Source organism: Megascapheus bottae, chromosome 24, assembly GCF_031878675.1.
Source record: "Megascapheus bottae isolate mThoBot1 chromosome 24, mThoBot2.hap1, whole genome shotgun sequence".
In the NCBI taxonomy this organism is placed as follows: domain Eukaryota; kingdom Metazoa; phylum Chordata; class Mammalia; order Rodentia; family Geomyidae; genus Megascapheus; species Megascapheus bottae.
Genome location: NC_143532.1, coordinates 12,670,133 through 12,686,357, shown reverse-complemented (window position 1 = coordinate 12,686,357; position 16,225 = coordinate 12,670,133). Strand labels below are relative to the sequence as shown.

Below are 16,225 nucleotides of genomic sequence, written 5' to 3'. Positions count from 1 at the left end.
AATTGGAAATAAAGAGTCTCACGGACTTTTTAGCGCTAGGGCTGGTTCTGAACTGTGATCCTCAGATCTCAACCTCTAGGAGTAGCTAGGATTACAGGCGTGAGCCACCATGCCCGGCTGCCTTTTTTTTTTTTTTAAATAATTGGGAGGCCTCTGGTGGGAGGCATGGGACCTGCTCTCTGCTGAGGGACAAACCCCTGTTCCAAAGCATCCCCAGGCCAGTGGGAGTTTCGAAGCAGATTTGGAAAAAAGGGAATTCTTTACCAAAAGCTCTGCATTCCATTAAAACCTAATTCAGAACTAAGTACCAGTGGCTCCTGCCTATAATCCTAGGTATTCAGGAAGCTGAGATCTGAAGATTGAGGTTCAAAGCCAGCCTGGACAGATAAACCTATGAGAGTCTCTAATAATTTGAACTGAAGACATGGCTCAAGTGGCAGAGTGCCAGGCCATAAGTAAAAAGGCCAAGCAAGAGTATAAGGCTCTGAGGTCAAGCCCCAGTACCAGCACCAAAATCCAACGCAGGCATATGAATGAGGTAGAAGAAGGGGTGTTGGGTCTGGCAGGAAATCAGGCTTGGAAGCTGCAGTCTCAAGCTCCAAGTCCCTGAGGCACAGAAGAACACAGCAACTTGAAGGAGGCAAAAGGCAGGCTGAGTGCTGCTACCTACCTCCCCTATTCACGCACTCACCATTTCTTACCCAGTGCCTCCTCAAGTATTATCTGTTAAGCATCAATATTTTACCTTAAAGACAGATGAAATAGCATCTCTTTTGGAGAATGTACTTGGGAAAGCACTTGTCCCTTCCCCTGCCAGCACATCTTATCCTTAGGCATCCAGTGTGCTAGGCCTGGGTTGAGAGACTTCCCATCACACTTAGGGTGGTCTGTTATTGAGTTCAAGGTGGAAACAGGAGGCAGGGATCCCAGATGTAGTTAGTCTGCCCATACTGTCCATTCTTCCTTTTCAATGTCTTCAGTCCATGGTCCGTGCTACTGTCATCTCAGCAATCATCTCCTGACTTCTGACCTCTAGTTCTGCTCCTCCAATCGTCTCAATACCTGTTATTCCACCTTCCTTGTAAATCATAAACCATGTGATTACATACTTGTATACACTCTATTCTTAGATGCCTCCCTATTTATTGTCTATGAACTAATGCACATAGTTACCGTGGTTGAGCAGAACTGAGATAGGTAGGCTGTAGACATGTAGTCTAGTTTCTGTACCTGTAGCCTGCAGCATTCCTGAATGGCTCTAATGGAGATCTTCTCTGTCCCTGATCAGAGCCTCCTCATATCTGCTCAGCAACAGCTCAGGACTGCTCATGTCCATCCCCATAATCCCTTTTCTCTTTTTTCATTGCCTTTATTTCTTCTTCCAGGTTCATTGCTGCCCTGGGATCTGGTTTCTCTACCACACACACTCATCATATTAGATCACCCCTGCCAATTGGCTTATTTGTGTTTCCAGGTGGCCTGGGGACTAGCAGTGTTGGCACTCAGAATATTATCTAGTTATTTCTAGGGGCCAGGAGCATGGTCTAGTGATATAGAGTGCCTAGCATGCATGAAGCTTTGGGTTAGATTCCTTGGTACTACATACACAGAAAACAAGTGGTACTGTGTCTCAAGCGGTAGAGCACTAGTCTTGAGAAAGCCCAAGGACAGTGCTCAGGTCCTGAGTTCAAGCCCTGGAACTGGCAAAAAAAAATATCTAGCTAGATGATTTACAATGACCTGCCAAGAGATGCTGTCTTAATTTTCTTTCCCCTCCTTCCCCAACTACCTCTGAAAGCAGAGCATTAAATCAGCCATCATTAATTAGTTGGCCTTGGAGTCAGGCTGGGCCCAGTGCTTTTGCAGCAAGGCATGCGCAGGTGATGTGCTGGGCATGGCTTTACTGTCTCCTGCTAAGACGGTAGGACCTGACTAAGTCAGGCTAGTGTGGACCAATCCCTAAGGGTTTTAGGGGATCAAGTGAAATGGGTAGATAAAGGGCCTTTTAGTCTGAGAACTTCAGAACAGGTAAGATCTGGAACTTTTAATCTTGTTTGGGTTTACAAGAACTTGGCAGTTTGGTTGTAAAAGCTCAGTACATATGAGGGATGGGAAAGCACCCACAGGGAGCAAGTAGAAAGAACACTGGCCTTAGGTGTGAGATATTGGGGTGGCAGGAGGTACAGGGGTCGGTTCCTTCCCAGCACTAGGCCACGTCTGACTGTAGGCCTGCTCTCCTAAACAGGATGAATGGAAAGTGGTTGTTGCCTGGCTGTAGGGAAGATCAAGGCAGGAAGTTTCCTGGACTGCCCTGCATTGAGTCCTAGTCAAACTTTGTAGAAGGAGGCAAGAGGCCCTGCAGCCAACTCCAAGGCCTTAGACCTTGGCTGGAGCTAAGGGTTTTAGTGAAGAAGACTGAACTGGAGGGCTGGTTACTGACCTGATCTTAGAGTGTGAGGGTCAAGTCAGCCCCTCCTACGAAGCGGGACTGGATGCAGGTCACCTGAGGCAGCTGTTCTTGAAATCGCTTGACAGCCGCCATGTTAATACCAGGACACATGGCCACATCCAACACCTGGAGCTGCTTGCATGCCTGAGTAATGGTATCCAGTGTTCTGTAGAAAGGCACTGGATGAGTACCTAGCCCAACGCGAGGCCCCAGCCCATCCCCTGCACTGTGACCCCATTTGGTCAGTGCTATCATACACTCACTGCTCTGTGAGTTGACTACAGCTGGATAGGTTGATGTGCTGCAGCCTTGGCCAGGATCTGGCTGCTTGGGCCCAGCCCTCATCGCTAAGATGGCTGCAGTGACTCAGCACCAAACGCTCCAGACTGGGGCAGCCCCTGGCCACGGCCACCAAACCCATGTCTGTGAGTGACGGCAATAGGCTCAGTGACAACCGCCTCAGCTGGGGGAACTGAAGCACCTGTAAAGGAGATGGCATTGGAACTCAGAGCCTGGGCCTCTTCCCAACTCTGGGGAGTGACAGGAAGTCAAGGAGAAAGGCACTCCATGTAAACAGGAGGTTGGTCCAGACCCCTGGCTCCAGCCCCAAGGTCCTCATCCTACCCACACCTTGGCCAAACTGGCATCAGTCAGCTTGCTGCAGGCTGTGAGGTCCAACTCCTGGAGGGCCTGCAGCATGAGCAGAGAGGGGCCATGTGGTTTGGGAGAAGGGTCCGTGGAGTCTGAGGCCTGATGTTTCAGTTCTGGGTGTGACTGTGGAAAGAAACCCTGCAAGTCAGGTTCTTCCTGAGTTTGGCCTCATATGTTTCTAAAGAGAGATCTGGGAAAGGAGGGCAAGCGGAGGCCAAGGGTCACCCCACTCTCCCTGACCTGAAGATCTCCCACCTGGGGGCCTAATGCAGGCTCCTCATGTGGTTCCTCCAGCCCCAGAAGCCCCCAGTCACAGAGCTCCTTGCACCAAGCCAGCCGCAGGACCGAGAGGTGGGTGAGGTAGGAGCAGATGGCCTGCATGGTCCGGTTGGTGAGGGCCACACAGGAGGACAAGTCTAGCACCCTCAGACTTGAGCTCAGCCCTGGGATCATGGAGAGCACAGATGCATCCTAGAAGGTAGGGAGAAGAAGATGGAATAGGGATCCCCAGCAAGGGTCTACCCAAGTTTCCTGGAACAAGACAACAGGGAGCTACCAGAGGACCCAGGCAGCACCCAAACTGCATGGCCCATGCTGGCTATCCAAGTTTGAAGTGCACAGGGTGGTCCATGGGGGTAAGAACCATGAGAAGGTTGCTAAAGAATGAAAACTGACTGTGAATGATGCAGAAAGGATGTAGATAGAAATTTCTAAGGTAGTTGCCCTGCTTATGCCCCCAGCTTTTGATAAAGGATGGGATGAATCACCCTTTGCCTCTCAGCCCATTGGGCCAGGGGTGAACAGCTGACCAAGTAAAGCCAATCCAAAGTATTCCCTCTAGAATTTGAGCCACAAGTGTGAGGCTGTGGTCAGAGCTGAGACCGCCACCTGCAGGGAAAAGTAGAGATGGGGCAGCAAGATCTGAAGGCCTCAGCAGAGGGTGCTGGTTTGTACAGTGATACAGAGGGGCTAGGACGGCAAGGAGATATGAGGCCCAGGAGAGCAGTAAGAGATAGCCAAAGGAATAAACAGGCACAACACAAGGTTGAGAGACTAACATCACAGTAACAGGTTGAAGGAATAGGCCAATAAGGAGGACTGGATGACATTCAGAGCCATCCAGAGGAACGAGGATGAGCCATGTGAAAGGCCTCACTTAGCTAAGAAGTGACTCTGCTATAGTGTGAAATTCTCTCTGGAGGTCCTGCTTGAGTGTTTTCTTAAGAGCCTCTTTCCCTTCCATTTTCTTCTACCACTCTTTCTACAGCCTTCCTGTCTCCAGAATATGTAAGATATTGGGACACATAGGTCAGGCCACCCATAGTGTCATGGCTTTTTCTTTGCCTAGAGTGGGGACTCTGAGGTGGCATGCCAACAGCTTCTTTGTCTAGGTTCCTATCTTCTTCCAGACCATAGCCATGCTCTACTATGCCTGGGTCATCACCCCCTGAAGCCACAGGCCAGCCCTCTCTCTGTCCCCCACCCCTCAGCTGCCCTAGAGAGGAAGAGAGGGTTGCTCACCTTCAATGAAGAGCAGTAGGCCAGCCTGAGCGAGGTCAGTGGGGGTGGAGTTCTGTGTACTGTGCCCAGGGCCTGGGCCAGCTCCCTCCCGCTCACCAGGCAACACTCAGCCATGTCCAGGCTCTGCAGTTCCCGCAGGCCCCCCAGGGCCGTACACCCTGCATCTGTCAGCCGCTGCAGCTTCCCCAGGCTCAGGTGCTGCAGATGACGTAGGCCCCTGCTCACAGCCAAAAGCGCCCCATCAGTCAGTTCTGAGCAGCCGCTGAGGTCCAGGGAAGTAAGGCCAGGTTGCTGACGGCACAGAGTGGCCACTGCCTCTGTAGAGAGTTCCCGGCAGCTGTGCAGGCTCAGCTCCTGCAGATGCAGCCCAGCCACCTGGCCTAGGGCCCGCAGGGCCTCAGGTGGTAAGCCAGTACCGCTTAGGTCCAGGGCGCGTAAGCTGCCAGCCCGCTCCTTCACGAATTTCAGCAGATTTTGGAAAGATAGTTCGAAGGGAAGGGAGCTCTGGGGACCCCAAGTCGGGCTTGACTCAAAGGTAAGGTGGCAGTAAGCCAAAGAGAGGCGCTCCAAGCTGGGGACACAGCTGCTGAGCTGGTTGAAGCTGAGGTCAGTGAGGTCCCGCAGGCCCGCCAGGCTGAGCTCACGAAGGCCACTCAGCGCCTGCCGGACACGCTGGGCGGTCTCAGGCTGAGCCAGGAGCATGCCTGATGTAAAGAGGCTGTTGCAGCCACTGAGGTCAAGGGTGCGCAAGGCTGGGCATTGCAGGACCAGAGCCACAAAAGAGGCCTCTGTAGGACTGCCCCCACCCAGGCACAAGCTCTGCAGGTGTGGGCCTAGGTGGTAGGCAATGGACTGGAGCACCTGGTGGGAGGCTGGTGAGCCATCCAAGTCGGTCAAGCCGAGGCAGGAAATGCCCCGGAGGCCCAAGTTCTTGATAGCTGAGAGTGAGGCAGAGGACACTGGGATGTTGTACCGCACTTTTGTCTATAGAACAGCAGTAGGCCTGGGGTTAGTTCTGTGGCCAGAGGTTGAGGGCTGGTGGGGAAGGGTCCCCCGCCGCCCCCCCCCCGCAATGAAAGATCCACCGTGGTGTGTGGTTGAGGGGAGTGAGTAGGAAATGAGAGTGAGGACAACAAATCATCCTGGGGTTTGAAGGGCTCTATCAGAGGCAGGGAAGACTAGTGAAGGACAGGAGTAGATGCCTAAGGAAGAGCAGGCCCAGAGCAGGGGGCTGGCTGAGCACAGGAGGGCTGAGAAGAGGTGACCTGAAGGAAACCAATGAAACCCTATTGAGTGAGGGGAAGAAGTGTGCTGATCCCAACCTTACACACTCAGAAGGCGGCCCTGAGCTCCATGGACCCGGCCTCCTGCTCTACAAACTTGGTATTAGCTAAGCAGACAGCTTTTTTTTTTTTTTGCTCAAGGCCAGTGCTCTACTACTTCTTCCCTCCCATTTTCAGTGGGCTATTTACAGCCTTTTCAGAATAAGGGAAGCAGTCAGTACAACTTTCTGTGGCCCAGGTGTCAGAGGTCTGCAGTAGGCAGTGAAGCATGGAGCCCCTGGTGGCCTCAAAGTGACTTAGGCATATGAATATTTGCAAAAACTAGCTTTGTGTATAAAGACCATGATCCTGAGCATGTGTGTGTACATGCAGGCATACATGAACAAACACATGTGGGACTGCCCAAGGTCAGGAGAATCCTTGTAGCACATCCAGATAAGGAAGGAGAAGCCAGGTGTCAGTGGCTTATGCCTGTAATTCTAGCTACTCAAAAGGCTGAGATCTGTGGATCACATTCAAAGCTAGCCTGAGCAGGACAGTCTGCAAGACTCATTTGTAATCAACTAACAAAAAGCCAAAGTGGAGATGTGGTTCAAGTGATAGAGCATTAGCCTTGAGCAAAAAAAAAAAAAAAAAAACTAAAGGGCAACCCTCAAAACCTCAATGCCCCCCCCCCCAAAAAAAGTAAGGAAGAAGCCTTCTCAGAGGCAGTGCCAAGGAAGTTGAGCTGGCTCTGTTCAGGGGACCAAGAATAAGGAATGGATGGTGGAATTGGGAATGACCTAGAAGGTATATTTGTGTAGATAAGCTGCCTGATGCATTTTCCTACATCTTAACCCAGATGTAGCCAAGAGGAAGTCAGTATAATGTATGCAAGAGGCCTGTAGGTAAGGAAAAAACTACTTGGCTTCTAAAATCCTAGTCCCAAGATTAGGGATATGGCTCAGTGGTAGAGTGTTTGCTTAGCATATTCCAGGCTGTTTCCTTCTTACTTAGGTTAAAAGCAAATTGTAATTAAATAAAGACTCTTTTTTTTTTTTGCCAGTCCTGGGGCCGGAACTCAGGGCCTGAACATTGTCCTTAGGCTTTCTCAAGGCTTGAGCTCTACCACTTGAGCCACTGCACCATTTCCAGCTTTTTCTATATATGTGGTACTGAGGAATTGAACCTGGGTCTTTGTGCATGCTAGGCAAGCACTCTACCCCTAGGCCAAACTCTCAGCTAGGCTCTTGTTTTTGCATCATAGTGCAGGAGTGCAAGCTCCCTGAAACCTTATCAATGACTGCAAAAGAAGCTACTGTTCCTTGCCTGTGTATCACTGACAGCACCAAAAGGGAATGAGAAATATAACAGCAACATGCAGGATGGGCTCCTAAAATTTTCTTTTTTGCCAATCCTGGAGCTTGAACTCAGGGCCAGAGTGCTGCCCTTGAGCTTTCTCAAGGCTAGAGCTCTACCACTTGAGACTCATCACCATTTCTGGCTTTTTCTATGTATGTGGTACCGAGGAATTGAACCCGGGTCTTCATGCAGCTAGGTAGGCACTCTAAAACTAGGTCAAACTCTGGGTCCTCCTACAAAATTTTATCACCAAGACTTACCAAGGGAAAAATGGGGATGGAAATCAGCCTGGCTTCTGCCCCCAACAGAAGTGGCCACCACTGCTGGGCGCGGTGGCTCACACCTGTAATCCTAGCTACTCAGGAGGCTAGATTTGAGGATCAAGGTTCAAAGCCAGCCCGGGCACAAGAGGACCTGAGACTCATGTCCAATTAACCCCCAGAAAACGGGAAGTAGGGCTTGGCTCAAGGGTAGGGCAGCAGCCTTGAGCTGAAGAGCTCAGGAACAGTGCCCAGGCCAAATTCAAACCCATGACCCACAAAAAAAAAAAAAAAAAAAGTGGCCACTATAGCTGTTAAGGTGGCAAGGAGAGTGTGTGTGTGTAAGAACTGGAACCAGGTTCTGGTCTCTCACAGCAATTAAGAGATTGGTTAGGTTCCCCTGCCGGACCCCACCTCCAGAGCATAGCCTTTCCCAGAGTCAGCACTCACAGAAGGTCTCTTGAGATAGGGCATCAGGACTTCAAATTTAAGGAGAGCTAAGGCATATCCTAGTGTGTGAGGCTGGGGAGGGAGATGAAAAGGACAGAAAGAGAAAGGTGTGGAAAGGAAAGAAGAAGCATGCCTTCAGCCAAGCATTGCAGGACGGATGAGTCAGTCCATGAATAATCTATGGTTGGGGGAGCTGAGAGCAGCTTGGCTGCCCAGGTAGCACCCGCCCCCACCACTCTCACAGGCCCCAGCTCTGGCAGCAGAAGCTACAGGTGCTCATCCTCTTCCTCTTCCTGAGAGCCTGAGTAGCCAGGAATGTTCATCTCTCTCCCACTAACTCCCTTTGTACAAGGTGGACATACAGCCAAGGGAGAATACTGAGTTACACCTGGGCCCAGTGCAGGTCTGACAACTGTCAGCCAAAAGCTACTGGACAATCAGGCAGGGCCCACCTTGCAGGACTTTTGATACTAACAATAGGGGGTTTAGGGTCAAGGTGGCCTTCACTTATCATCCAGTGGTCTATCCTGCTCCTGAGATCAGCTACGGGAGCCTGGAGAAGCTTTTTAGGAATATTTGTTTGCATGAGGGACACAACAGCAATATCCTGGTTTCTGGACGTGGGCTCTAGGAAGCTGTTTCTAGAGGCTGCAGGAGGACAACATGAATTCCTGTTGCAGGCCTGTTGGTGGCTCACTCCTGTAATCCTTAGCTACTCAGGAGGCTGAGATCTGAAGATGAAGATTCAAAGCCAGCCCAGGCAGAGAAATTCATGAGACTTGTCACCAGTTAACTAGCAAAATAATAATAATAATAATAAAGCCAGAAGTGGAGCTGTGGCCCAAGTGATACAGTGCTAACCTTGAGTATAAATCTTGGGGACAGTCTCAAGTCCTGAGTTCAAGCCCCAGGACCTACACACACAAAACAATTCTTCTTCCAGTTTTAGGGACCAACTAATCCTCCTGGTCTCCTTTTTTCATAATGGCATTTTTTTGTGGCGGCGGTGGGGGGGGAGTTGTAGGACTTGAACTCAACTGAGGGCCTGGGCACTGTCCCTGAGCTTATTTGCTCAAGGATAGTGGTCTACCACTTTAAGCCACAGCTCCACTTCTGGTATTTGAGTGGTTAATTAGAGATAAGAGTCTCAAGGAGTGGCACTGTGGCTCAAGTAGTAGAGTGATAGCCTTGAGCTGAAGAGTTCAAGGACAGCACCCAGGCCCAGAGTTCAAGCCCCAGGTTGACTGACTCAGGTTTGATTCCTAAGTACCACATACACAGAAAAAACCAGAAGTGGTGCTGTTGCTCAAGTGGTAGAGCTCTAGCCTTGAGAAAAAACCCAAGGACAGTGCTCAGGTTCTGAGTTCAAGCCCCAGGACTGGCATAAAAAAAAAAAACCTACATGCCTGAGTGCAAGTGCAGAAATCCTCACCAAAGTTAAAGTGCCTGTTTCAACAGAAGAATGTGGGGCATGCAGGTCTGGTACTTGGAGAGGAGTTAAACTCCTTTCAGGTGGGGGCAGTAGAGAGGCATTGAAGGACAGTCTTCTGTTGTTGCTCCACAATGAAGAACCCAACAACGGACAATCATTGCTTCTCAGGGCAATGAGCAGATCCCAGGTTTGTGAGGGCATTGCCTCTGCCTACATCCTTATATGAGACAAAGTACGATTATGCGAACAGCAGAGGTAGGTTAGGGGAACAAGAAGTCACCAAGTCCAGCATCCTAGGCTGGCCTGGTTAGACCGAGGCTAGCTTGGCTTTGGTAAGCCATAGCTGTTCCATAGCAGCTGTTCCATGGCTAAAGACACTGCTTTCTTCTCTACTTGTTCCCACATGGGCCCTGAGAGATGATTCCTGCCAAAGAGTCCTGCAGATTGCTCTGTGGGAGATGTGGTGAGCTGGAGAGCAGCTTTAGCTCTATAATGGTAACCTCTAAGACTCTAGCTACGGATACTCCCCTCCTTTCCTCTTCTTTTTGCTCCTCTTCCACCCCATCTATACCCAAAGCCCTGCCCCCACTCCCTTCTCCTTCACTGGCCCCCACTCTCTCTCCTCAGAGCTTGCTATCTTACTTCCCTCATGCTGCTGTGTCTATTCTCCTTGTCCAGCCAAGGATAATGAAATCAGCTGCCTCTTCAGAGGACAATGAATGCTGCCATGGAAGCCAGGGTCTCTCTTTTTTCCTACTCTACCCACATTGGCCTCCCTGATCCTGACTCCTTCTTGCCTTTCCACTCCTTCCCACTCCTTCCCACCTTCCAGAAATCCTCTCCTAGCCTACTGTTTTCTCCAGCTCTGAACCTAATGCAAATAATGCCTCCCCTTACCCAGCCTTCTTAAAAAGGACTTGTTCTGCTTCTAAAAGAAACCAAAGTCCGTGGGTGAGAAGTCTCCTCTTTTCTTGTTCATGTCTGACAAGAGGCTCCTGGCTACTCCCTAGCCTCCTTCCCACTCTTTGGATTTTGCCAGTTCTTTTCTCTTGGCCTAAGGAATTGTATTGTTTCTGTCTTATTCCCATTCTTCCCCCAGAGACCACAAACAACAGGGCTTAAACACATCAAGCTCCCTTCATCCTGCAGCCCCTCTTCAAAACTCTCTCATTTCTCTTCTTCCAGATGCACACATACCCACCTACATCTAGTGTCTGGCTATACAATCACTCTTCCATCCATACCCCTGCAGATTCACTCATTCATGGTGTCAGCTTCTCTCTCCACCAGTATGTAGGGGCTTTTTTCCAATCTCCCACAATGGTCAGTTTGGTAGCTAGTCTCCTGATGTTATTTCTCACTGAGGGTGCTGAGACTGCCCTTCTAGCTATTGTCTTGCCTGCTATCATGCCCCTCACACTGGTCCCCTTCTAGGATACCAAAGAAGAGAGACCAAGTCAAGGGTTGGTTTATTCTACCTAGAGACCAAAAGACAAGACAGATAGATGCATGCACACACACACAATCTTTTTCTTTTTCCATGTACCCCCTGGCATGCCATATTTCAGCATACTGGGAAATCTTTTCTTTCCAAGCTTTCTTCCTGGTATACATAATTTTCCTAAATAACAGGCCCTAAGAGTTTCATGAACTCTCTCCAAATAGCCCCAGTACAACAAACCCAGATCTGAATTTACCATCTTTTCCTAATCTCGCTCTTTCTAAGCTTTTGGCAACCTCCACTGAGTCATCCTCACTGCCCACATCCACAATGGCCAAAGACTTTTCTTCTCCAACTCCTTGATATATTGAAATGTGTCTCCCTGCGCCAACTTCACTGCTTCGGCCTTTGTTCAGGTCCTTCTATTGTCTGCCAGGAATATATCACAGCAGCCTCCTCCTCAAGGTTCTAGTCTCTAGTTTCTCTGCCTCCAATCCATCTCGTATCTTGTCACCAAAGGCAAATCTGACCATGCTCTCTAGGCCCTCTGTCAAGTCTCTCCATCCACAAGAGAGGGGCCAGGCTTGCTGGGCAGCATGCAATCACTTCTACGTCAGACTGCAGTTAATTTCTTCAGTCTTCCTCTCGTTATGTCCACTCAGCTCACTTGTCACTTCACAATAGTAGCAAAAATAAATTTTATCAACTAAAATGCCAACTATAAAACAGAAGAAATAATTTTGCTGTGAATCTACAACATCTCTAACAATCACATTATAAAAAGAATATATTTTTATTAAAATCTCTAAAGGGGTTCTTTAAATAATAAAGGAAATAAAAAATGGATATTCAGAATCAATAACAATCATATCCAAAAATACCTACCAATCTAATGAAAAGGCAAACATATCAGGAATATATTTCAGTAAATATATAAAAATATTGGGCCGGGAGTTTGGCCTAGTGGTAGAGTGCTTGCCTAGCATGCACGAAGACCGGGGTTCAATTCCTCGGTACCATATACATAGAAAAAAGCTAGAAATGGTGCTGAGGCTCAAGTGGTAGAGCTCTAGCCTTGAGAAAGTCCAAGGACAGTGCTCAGGCCCTGAGCTCAAGCCAAGGATTGGCTAAAAAAAAATACTAAGACCCTGTTAGTTAAATAGATGAAAACTGCAAACAAAGGAAAAACCAATGGTCAGCTATTAAAAAAAAACTGTCCAACTCCACTAATAAAGAAATTAAACTTAAAAGCTAACACTGCTTATCTTTCAAAGTAGCACAGATGTCAAGATATCTGCATTCACCTCCTGGCTGGGCTGCCTTCCCAGACTCAGCTTCATCTTCTCCAGTCCACTCTGCACTGCAGACTTTTATGACACAAATCATACACTATCACTAGCCTGCGCTAACATTCCCTACACAACAGTGTTAGGAGAAAGCCCAAGCTCTGCTGCCTTGTACATCTGCCAGGTTGCAGTTTGGTCCTATTCTACTCTAATTTCCCATTTCTTCTCTCACATGTATCTCAGTTATCTGGATGTTTTCAGATAACTATACCAGACCCTGATGCTTGTGCAGTTTTAGAAGACCAACCTGAATTCTCATGATGTCCCTACAGGAGGTCTTCCCTACTGCTGCTTGGAATCCCTTGGATGTCCTTCGTATGTCTGTTTCATCTTTTCAGTGCAGCGGCACAGCACTGAACCATGGTATCAAGATCTTTCATAGTGCTTTTTTTTTTCTAACTATGTACTCCTTATGGGGACCACATATTAGTCATCTTGATCGCTTCAGCTCTCACTTCATAGCAAAATATGCATGAGTGTATAAATACATATGAATAGGTGAGTAAATAGATGATGGATAAGCAGGAACAGGAGCCAGCTGAAGTGAGACAATACAGAATGGGCAAGATAGGGTGAGCACCTTACCTCTCGAAGGGCATTCTGGGCTGCACAATACCAAGCCCGACTCACCAGGGAGGCCTCTTTCTGATCTGACAGAGGCAGGAAACTCAGAATATATGTGAGCATCTATGGGGAAAAGACAGAGCAGTTAGTGCTGAGGGGCCTTTGGCATTTACTCCACTGACAACACTGGGGATCTGAGGATACCAGAGCTCTGTACCCTCAGAGCCTTGGATGGAGGCTTCATGGAGTATTCCTCTCCTGCCTCCAGACATATTTTCTATGATTAAACCTTTCCTGAGCACCATTCAGATTCAGGCTTGTACCAACTAGTAACAAACATCCTGCCTAGTTTAGTAGAAAGAACATGAGTTTTTGCTTTGTTTTTGAGGGGAGCAGATAAACCTAGTCCAAATCCCTACTCTTCCAACATACCTCTCTGAGCTTTATCTGTGAAACCAAAATTGTAGTGGGCTTTAAAGGGGTTGCTATGAGAATTAAGTTACACAACAGAGTGTCTTTTTTTGTTTGTTTGTTTATTTTGTTTTGTTTTGTTTTTGCCAGTCCTGGGCTTGAGCTCAGGGCCTGAGCACTGTGCTTGGACTTTCTCAAGGCTAGAGCTCTACCACTTGAGTCTCAGCACCACTTCCGGCTTTTTTCTATGTATGTGGTACCGAGGAATCGAACCCGGGTCTTCATGCATGCTAGGCAAGCACTTTAACCACTAGGCCAAACTCCTGGCCCACAGCAGAGTGTCTTACGCAGATCTACAACACAGCAAGTCAAGCACTCCTCTGATCTTCTGAAGTCCTGTTTCTTCCTCCTGCTCTCACAGGTCCAGCTCAACATTCCTATACTTTTCTCATCTTCTCCACTGCTAGCTTGATTAAACTGTTAAACAATGGATGACACAGAAAGAGTGGGAGATACAGGTCTTCCCTCTACCTATGCTGTATGAGGCTGGGGATGGTGAGGTTGGGTACTCTAGAGAAGACCAGAAAAAGGGATTGCTTATGAGGCCAGGTATGCTTGGATCTTCACTTTTCTAGAATCTTTCCTCTTGAATCCTACCACATTGTTTTCTAGGTCTTTGCTCAGCGCTCCAATTGCCCCATTTCTGTATTCTTCTATTGTTCTCAAGGCTGACCTGGAATCTTTAATCAGTTTACCAATACAGAAATAATCAATAAAAATTCAGTAGCTTCACAGTCTTCTATTAGCCAAGTGCCAGTCCAGTTGTCCACTGAATCCTTTACTCAAATGATTCACTATTACCCCAACCAAAACATACGTTCTTCCCTCAGTCCAACTTCCCACTTCAAAACCAATAATACAATCCACCTGAAAGATCTGGTAAATCTTTGAACTTGTATTCTTCCTTCTCTCACTATAAAACAGAGGCTCAGGCATACTATTCCAGACTCATTAAAACTCCAGCTTTACAACTTTCTGTGTGACTCCACGCAAGAACTTGACCTTTCTGAGCTTCCATTTTTGTATATGTCAAATAGATATATTTTAAAAAGCTCAATCACAGTCTTATAGAAACTAAGTAGTCACTATACTTCTATTACTAATAGTTCTTCCTTTGCAAAGTCACCACTTTAGCAGCTCAGAAATACCACTCCAAACCTAAATTCCTTTCACAATCTCCTTGCTTCCAAGTTTATCCTTGCTAGCCCATTCTGCACAGTCACAAGGTTAACTTTCAAAAACAAAAAAACAACTGATTTCAGTTTCAGCATATCCCTGAATAAAAAAAAAAAACACTTCAGGATTTCCTAGTTCTTTTAGGACCAAATTTCTACACTGAGCACTGCCAGGTCTCTATGCCTGTTTGGGCCAGCTGATCTCAGACCCTCCATAATCTATCCTCCCTATTATCCATAAACAGAGCATATCTATTTCTTGTTGCTACATAGGCCTCTCTCCTGGATGTCTTTTTTTTAAGTCTTTCTTTTTTTTAATATATTTTTTATTGTAATTAATAGAAGGGTTACATGATATTTGCCAGATAAATGGTGCCTTAATTCCCACACATTGATACCCTTTCACATGTCATGGTCCCCATTTCCCTCCCTCCTCCCCCACCCCTCATCTTATTTTCCCCCATTCCCTATTTAAGTCTTTCTTTAAGCTTGACTTTACCAGGTTCATTCTGATTTCTCTTTCCCTTCTCAGATACTAAGCACTTTGCAAGTCTTTATCTTATTGGATTAAATACTTATTGGATTAAGTTGGAGGATGGGCAGGGGTGTAGAAGGGGAAGGAACAGGGTGAGGAAGATAAAGCAGTTTATTTCTGAGAAGAGGATGAGTAGTAAGTAGATCCTGGACCAGGGAGAAGAGGTCTGGGGAAGAGAGTGCTGATGGGAGCACTGACCAGGCCCATAACTATAAGGAGAGGCAGGAAAAATTGTCACCAGTAAGATAATGGCCACATGTGTTCTGGGATGAACAACCAATCCCAGGAGCAAAGGGAGAGAGAAACACACATATCATCATGGGGGAAAAGGGGCATGATACATTAAGCTAAGAAGGTGGCCTTTCTAGAGGGACTATAGGAGGCTTTTCTACAAACCCCATCCCAAGGGGCTACTATAGAGACTCGATGGTTATCTAGGAATCTATGGGAATGTATGGACAGCCTCTGGGGCCAAGCTGAAAAGAGACATCATTGCAGGGACTCACAGAAGTAGGAACAGGCTTATTTTTGCAATCGCGGGAGAGGAAGCATCCCAAGACTAATGACAAAGAATGCCCTATCTCCCTTAGGAAATGGTAAAACCCTCGGGATGGCAAACCTTCAGAACAAAAAGGATGGTGAAGCCATGGGGCATGGGGGACAAAACGTGTTATTCCCTGTCCCCCATGAGAATAGAGGGGTGCCACCCCCCAAGGAGAAGGAACAGACATCCCATGGGGTGAAAAACATAAAGAAGGACATCACTAGGGGGGCTAGGAATTGGGGAGCAGGCCTGCCCTTGCTAAAGGACTTCAGAAAACCCATTCTCAGAACCGTCTGCTTCCCACCTCCTGGGAAGGGGAGGAAGTGGAAGGACCATTCAAGAGCCTAAGACTGGTCACCCTTTAGGGATTATAGGATGGAGCTGACATCTGCGACAACAGAGAGGGAGGTGACGGCCATCTAAAGGAAAGGGGATGGAGAGGGTCTACTTCTCGCTGAGACGACAGAGCAGCTGCCTCCTGAGTCGAATGGGGAAGGAGAGGATGGTCCTCTAAGACGAACTAAAGGGGACAGATGGCCCCCCAAATGGGGCCGTTACCCAGAAACAGCAGGTCCCAGGGTCCGCCGGGAGGGTCATTTTTGCCAAGCAGAAAGTGCCGGGTGAGCTGTCAGACAACCCCTCCCCAAAACTGGGTCCCTGAGGGCGGGCCAGTCCGGAGCTAGGCCTGAGGATCTCTTCCTCTCACCTCCAGGGGCAGCGACTCCGCCATCGCATCCCTGCCGTCTCCGCCCCCGCGCAAGG

General features: G+C 48.1%; 1 protein-coding gene across 3 annotated transcripts; it reads right to left on the bottom strand.

The window, feature by feature from the left end:
• Positions 1-808: 808 nt before the first annotated feature.
• LOC150046993 (uncharacterized) lies at positions 809-16,224 on the bottom strand. 3 transcript variants are annotated; one of them, XM_090357465.1, is made up of 8 exons: positions 16,170-16,224; positions 12,760-12,861; positions 4,622-5,605; positions 3,356-3,571; positions 3,080-3,223; positions 2,713-2,930; positions 2,441-2,615; positions 809-1,078 (listed from the first exon to the last, which is right to left on the bottom strand). In XM_090357465.1, exons 1-7 carry the CDS (start codon positions 16,191-16,193, stop codon positions 2,447-2,449), a joined length of 1,857 nt encoding a protein of 618 aa, XP_090213591.1. In that variant the 5' UTR covers positions 16,194-16,224; the 3' UTR covers positions 809-1,078; positions 2,441-2,446. The 3 variants fall into 3 exon arrangements, with proteins under 3 accessions (XP_090213591.1, XP_090213592.1, XP_090213593.1); XM_090357466.1 differs by having other exon boundaries at positions 809-1,074; XM_090357467.1 differs by lacking the exon at positions 809-1,078 and having other exon boundaries at positions 2,533-2,615; positions 2,707-2,930.
• Position 16,225: the final 1 nt, after the last annotated feature.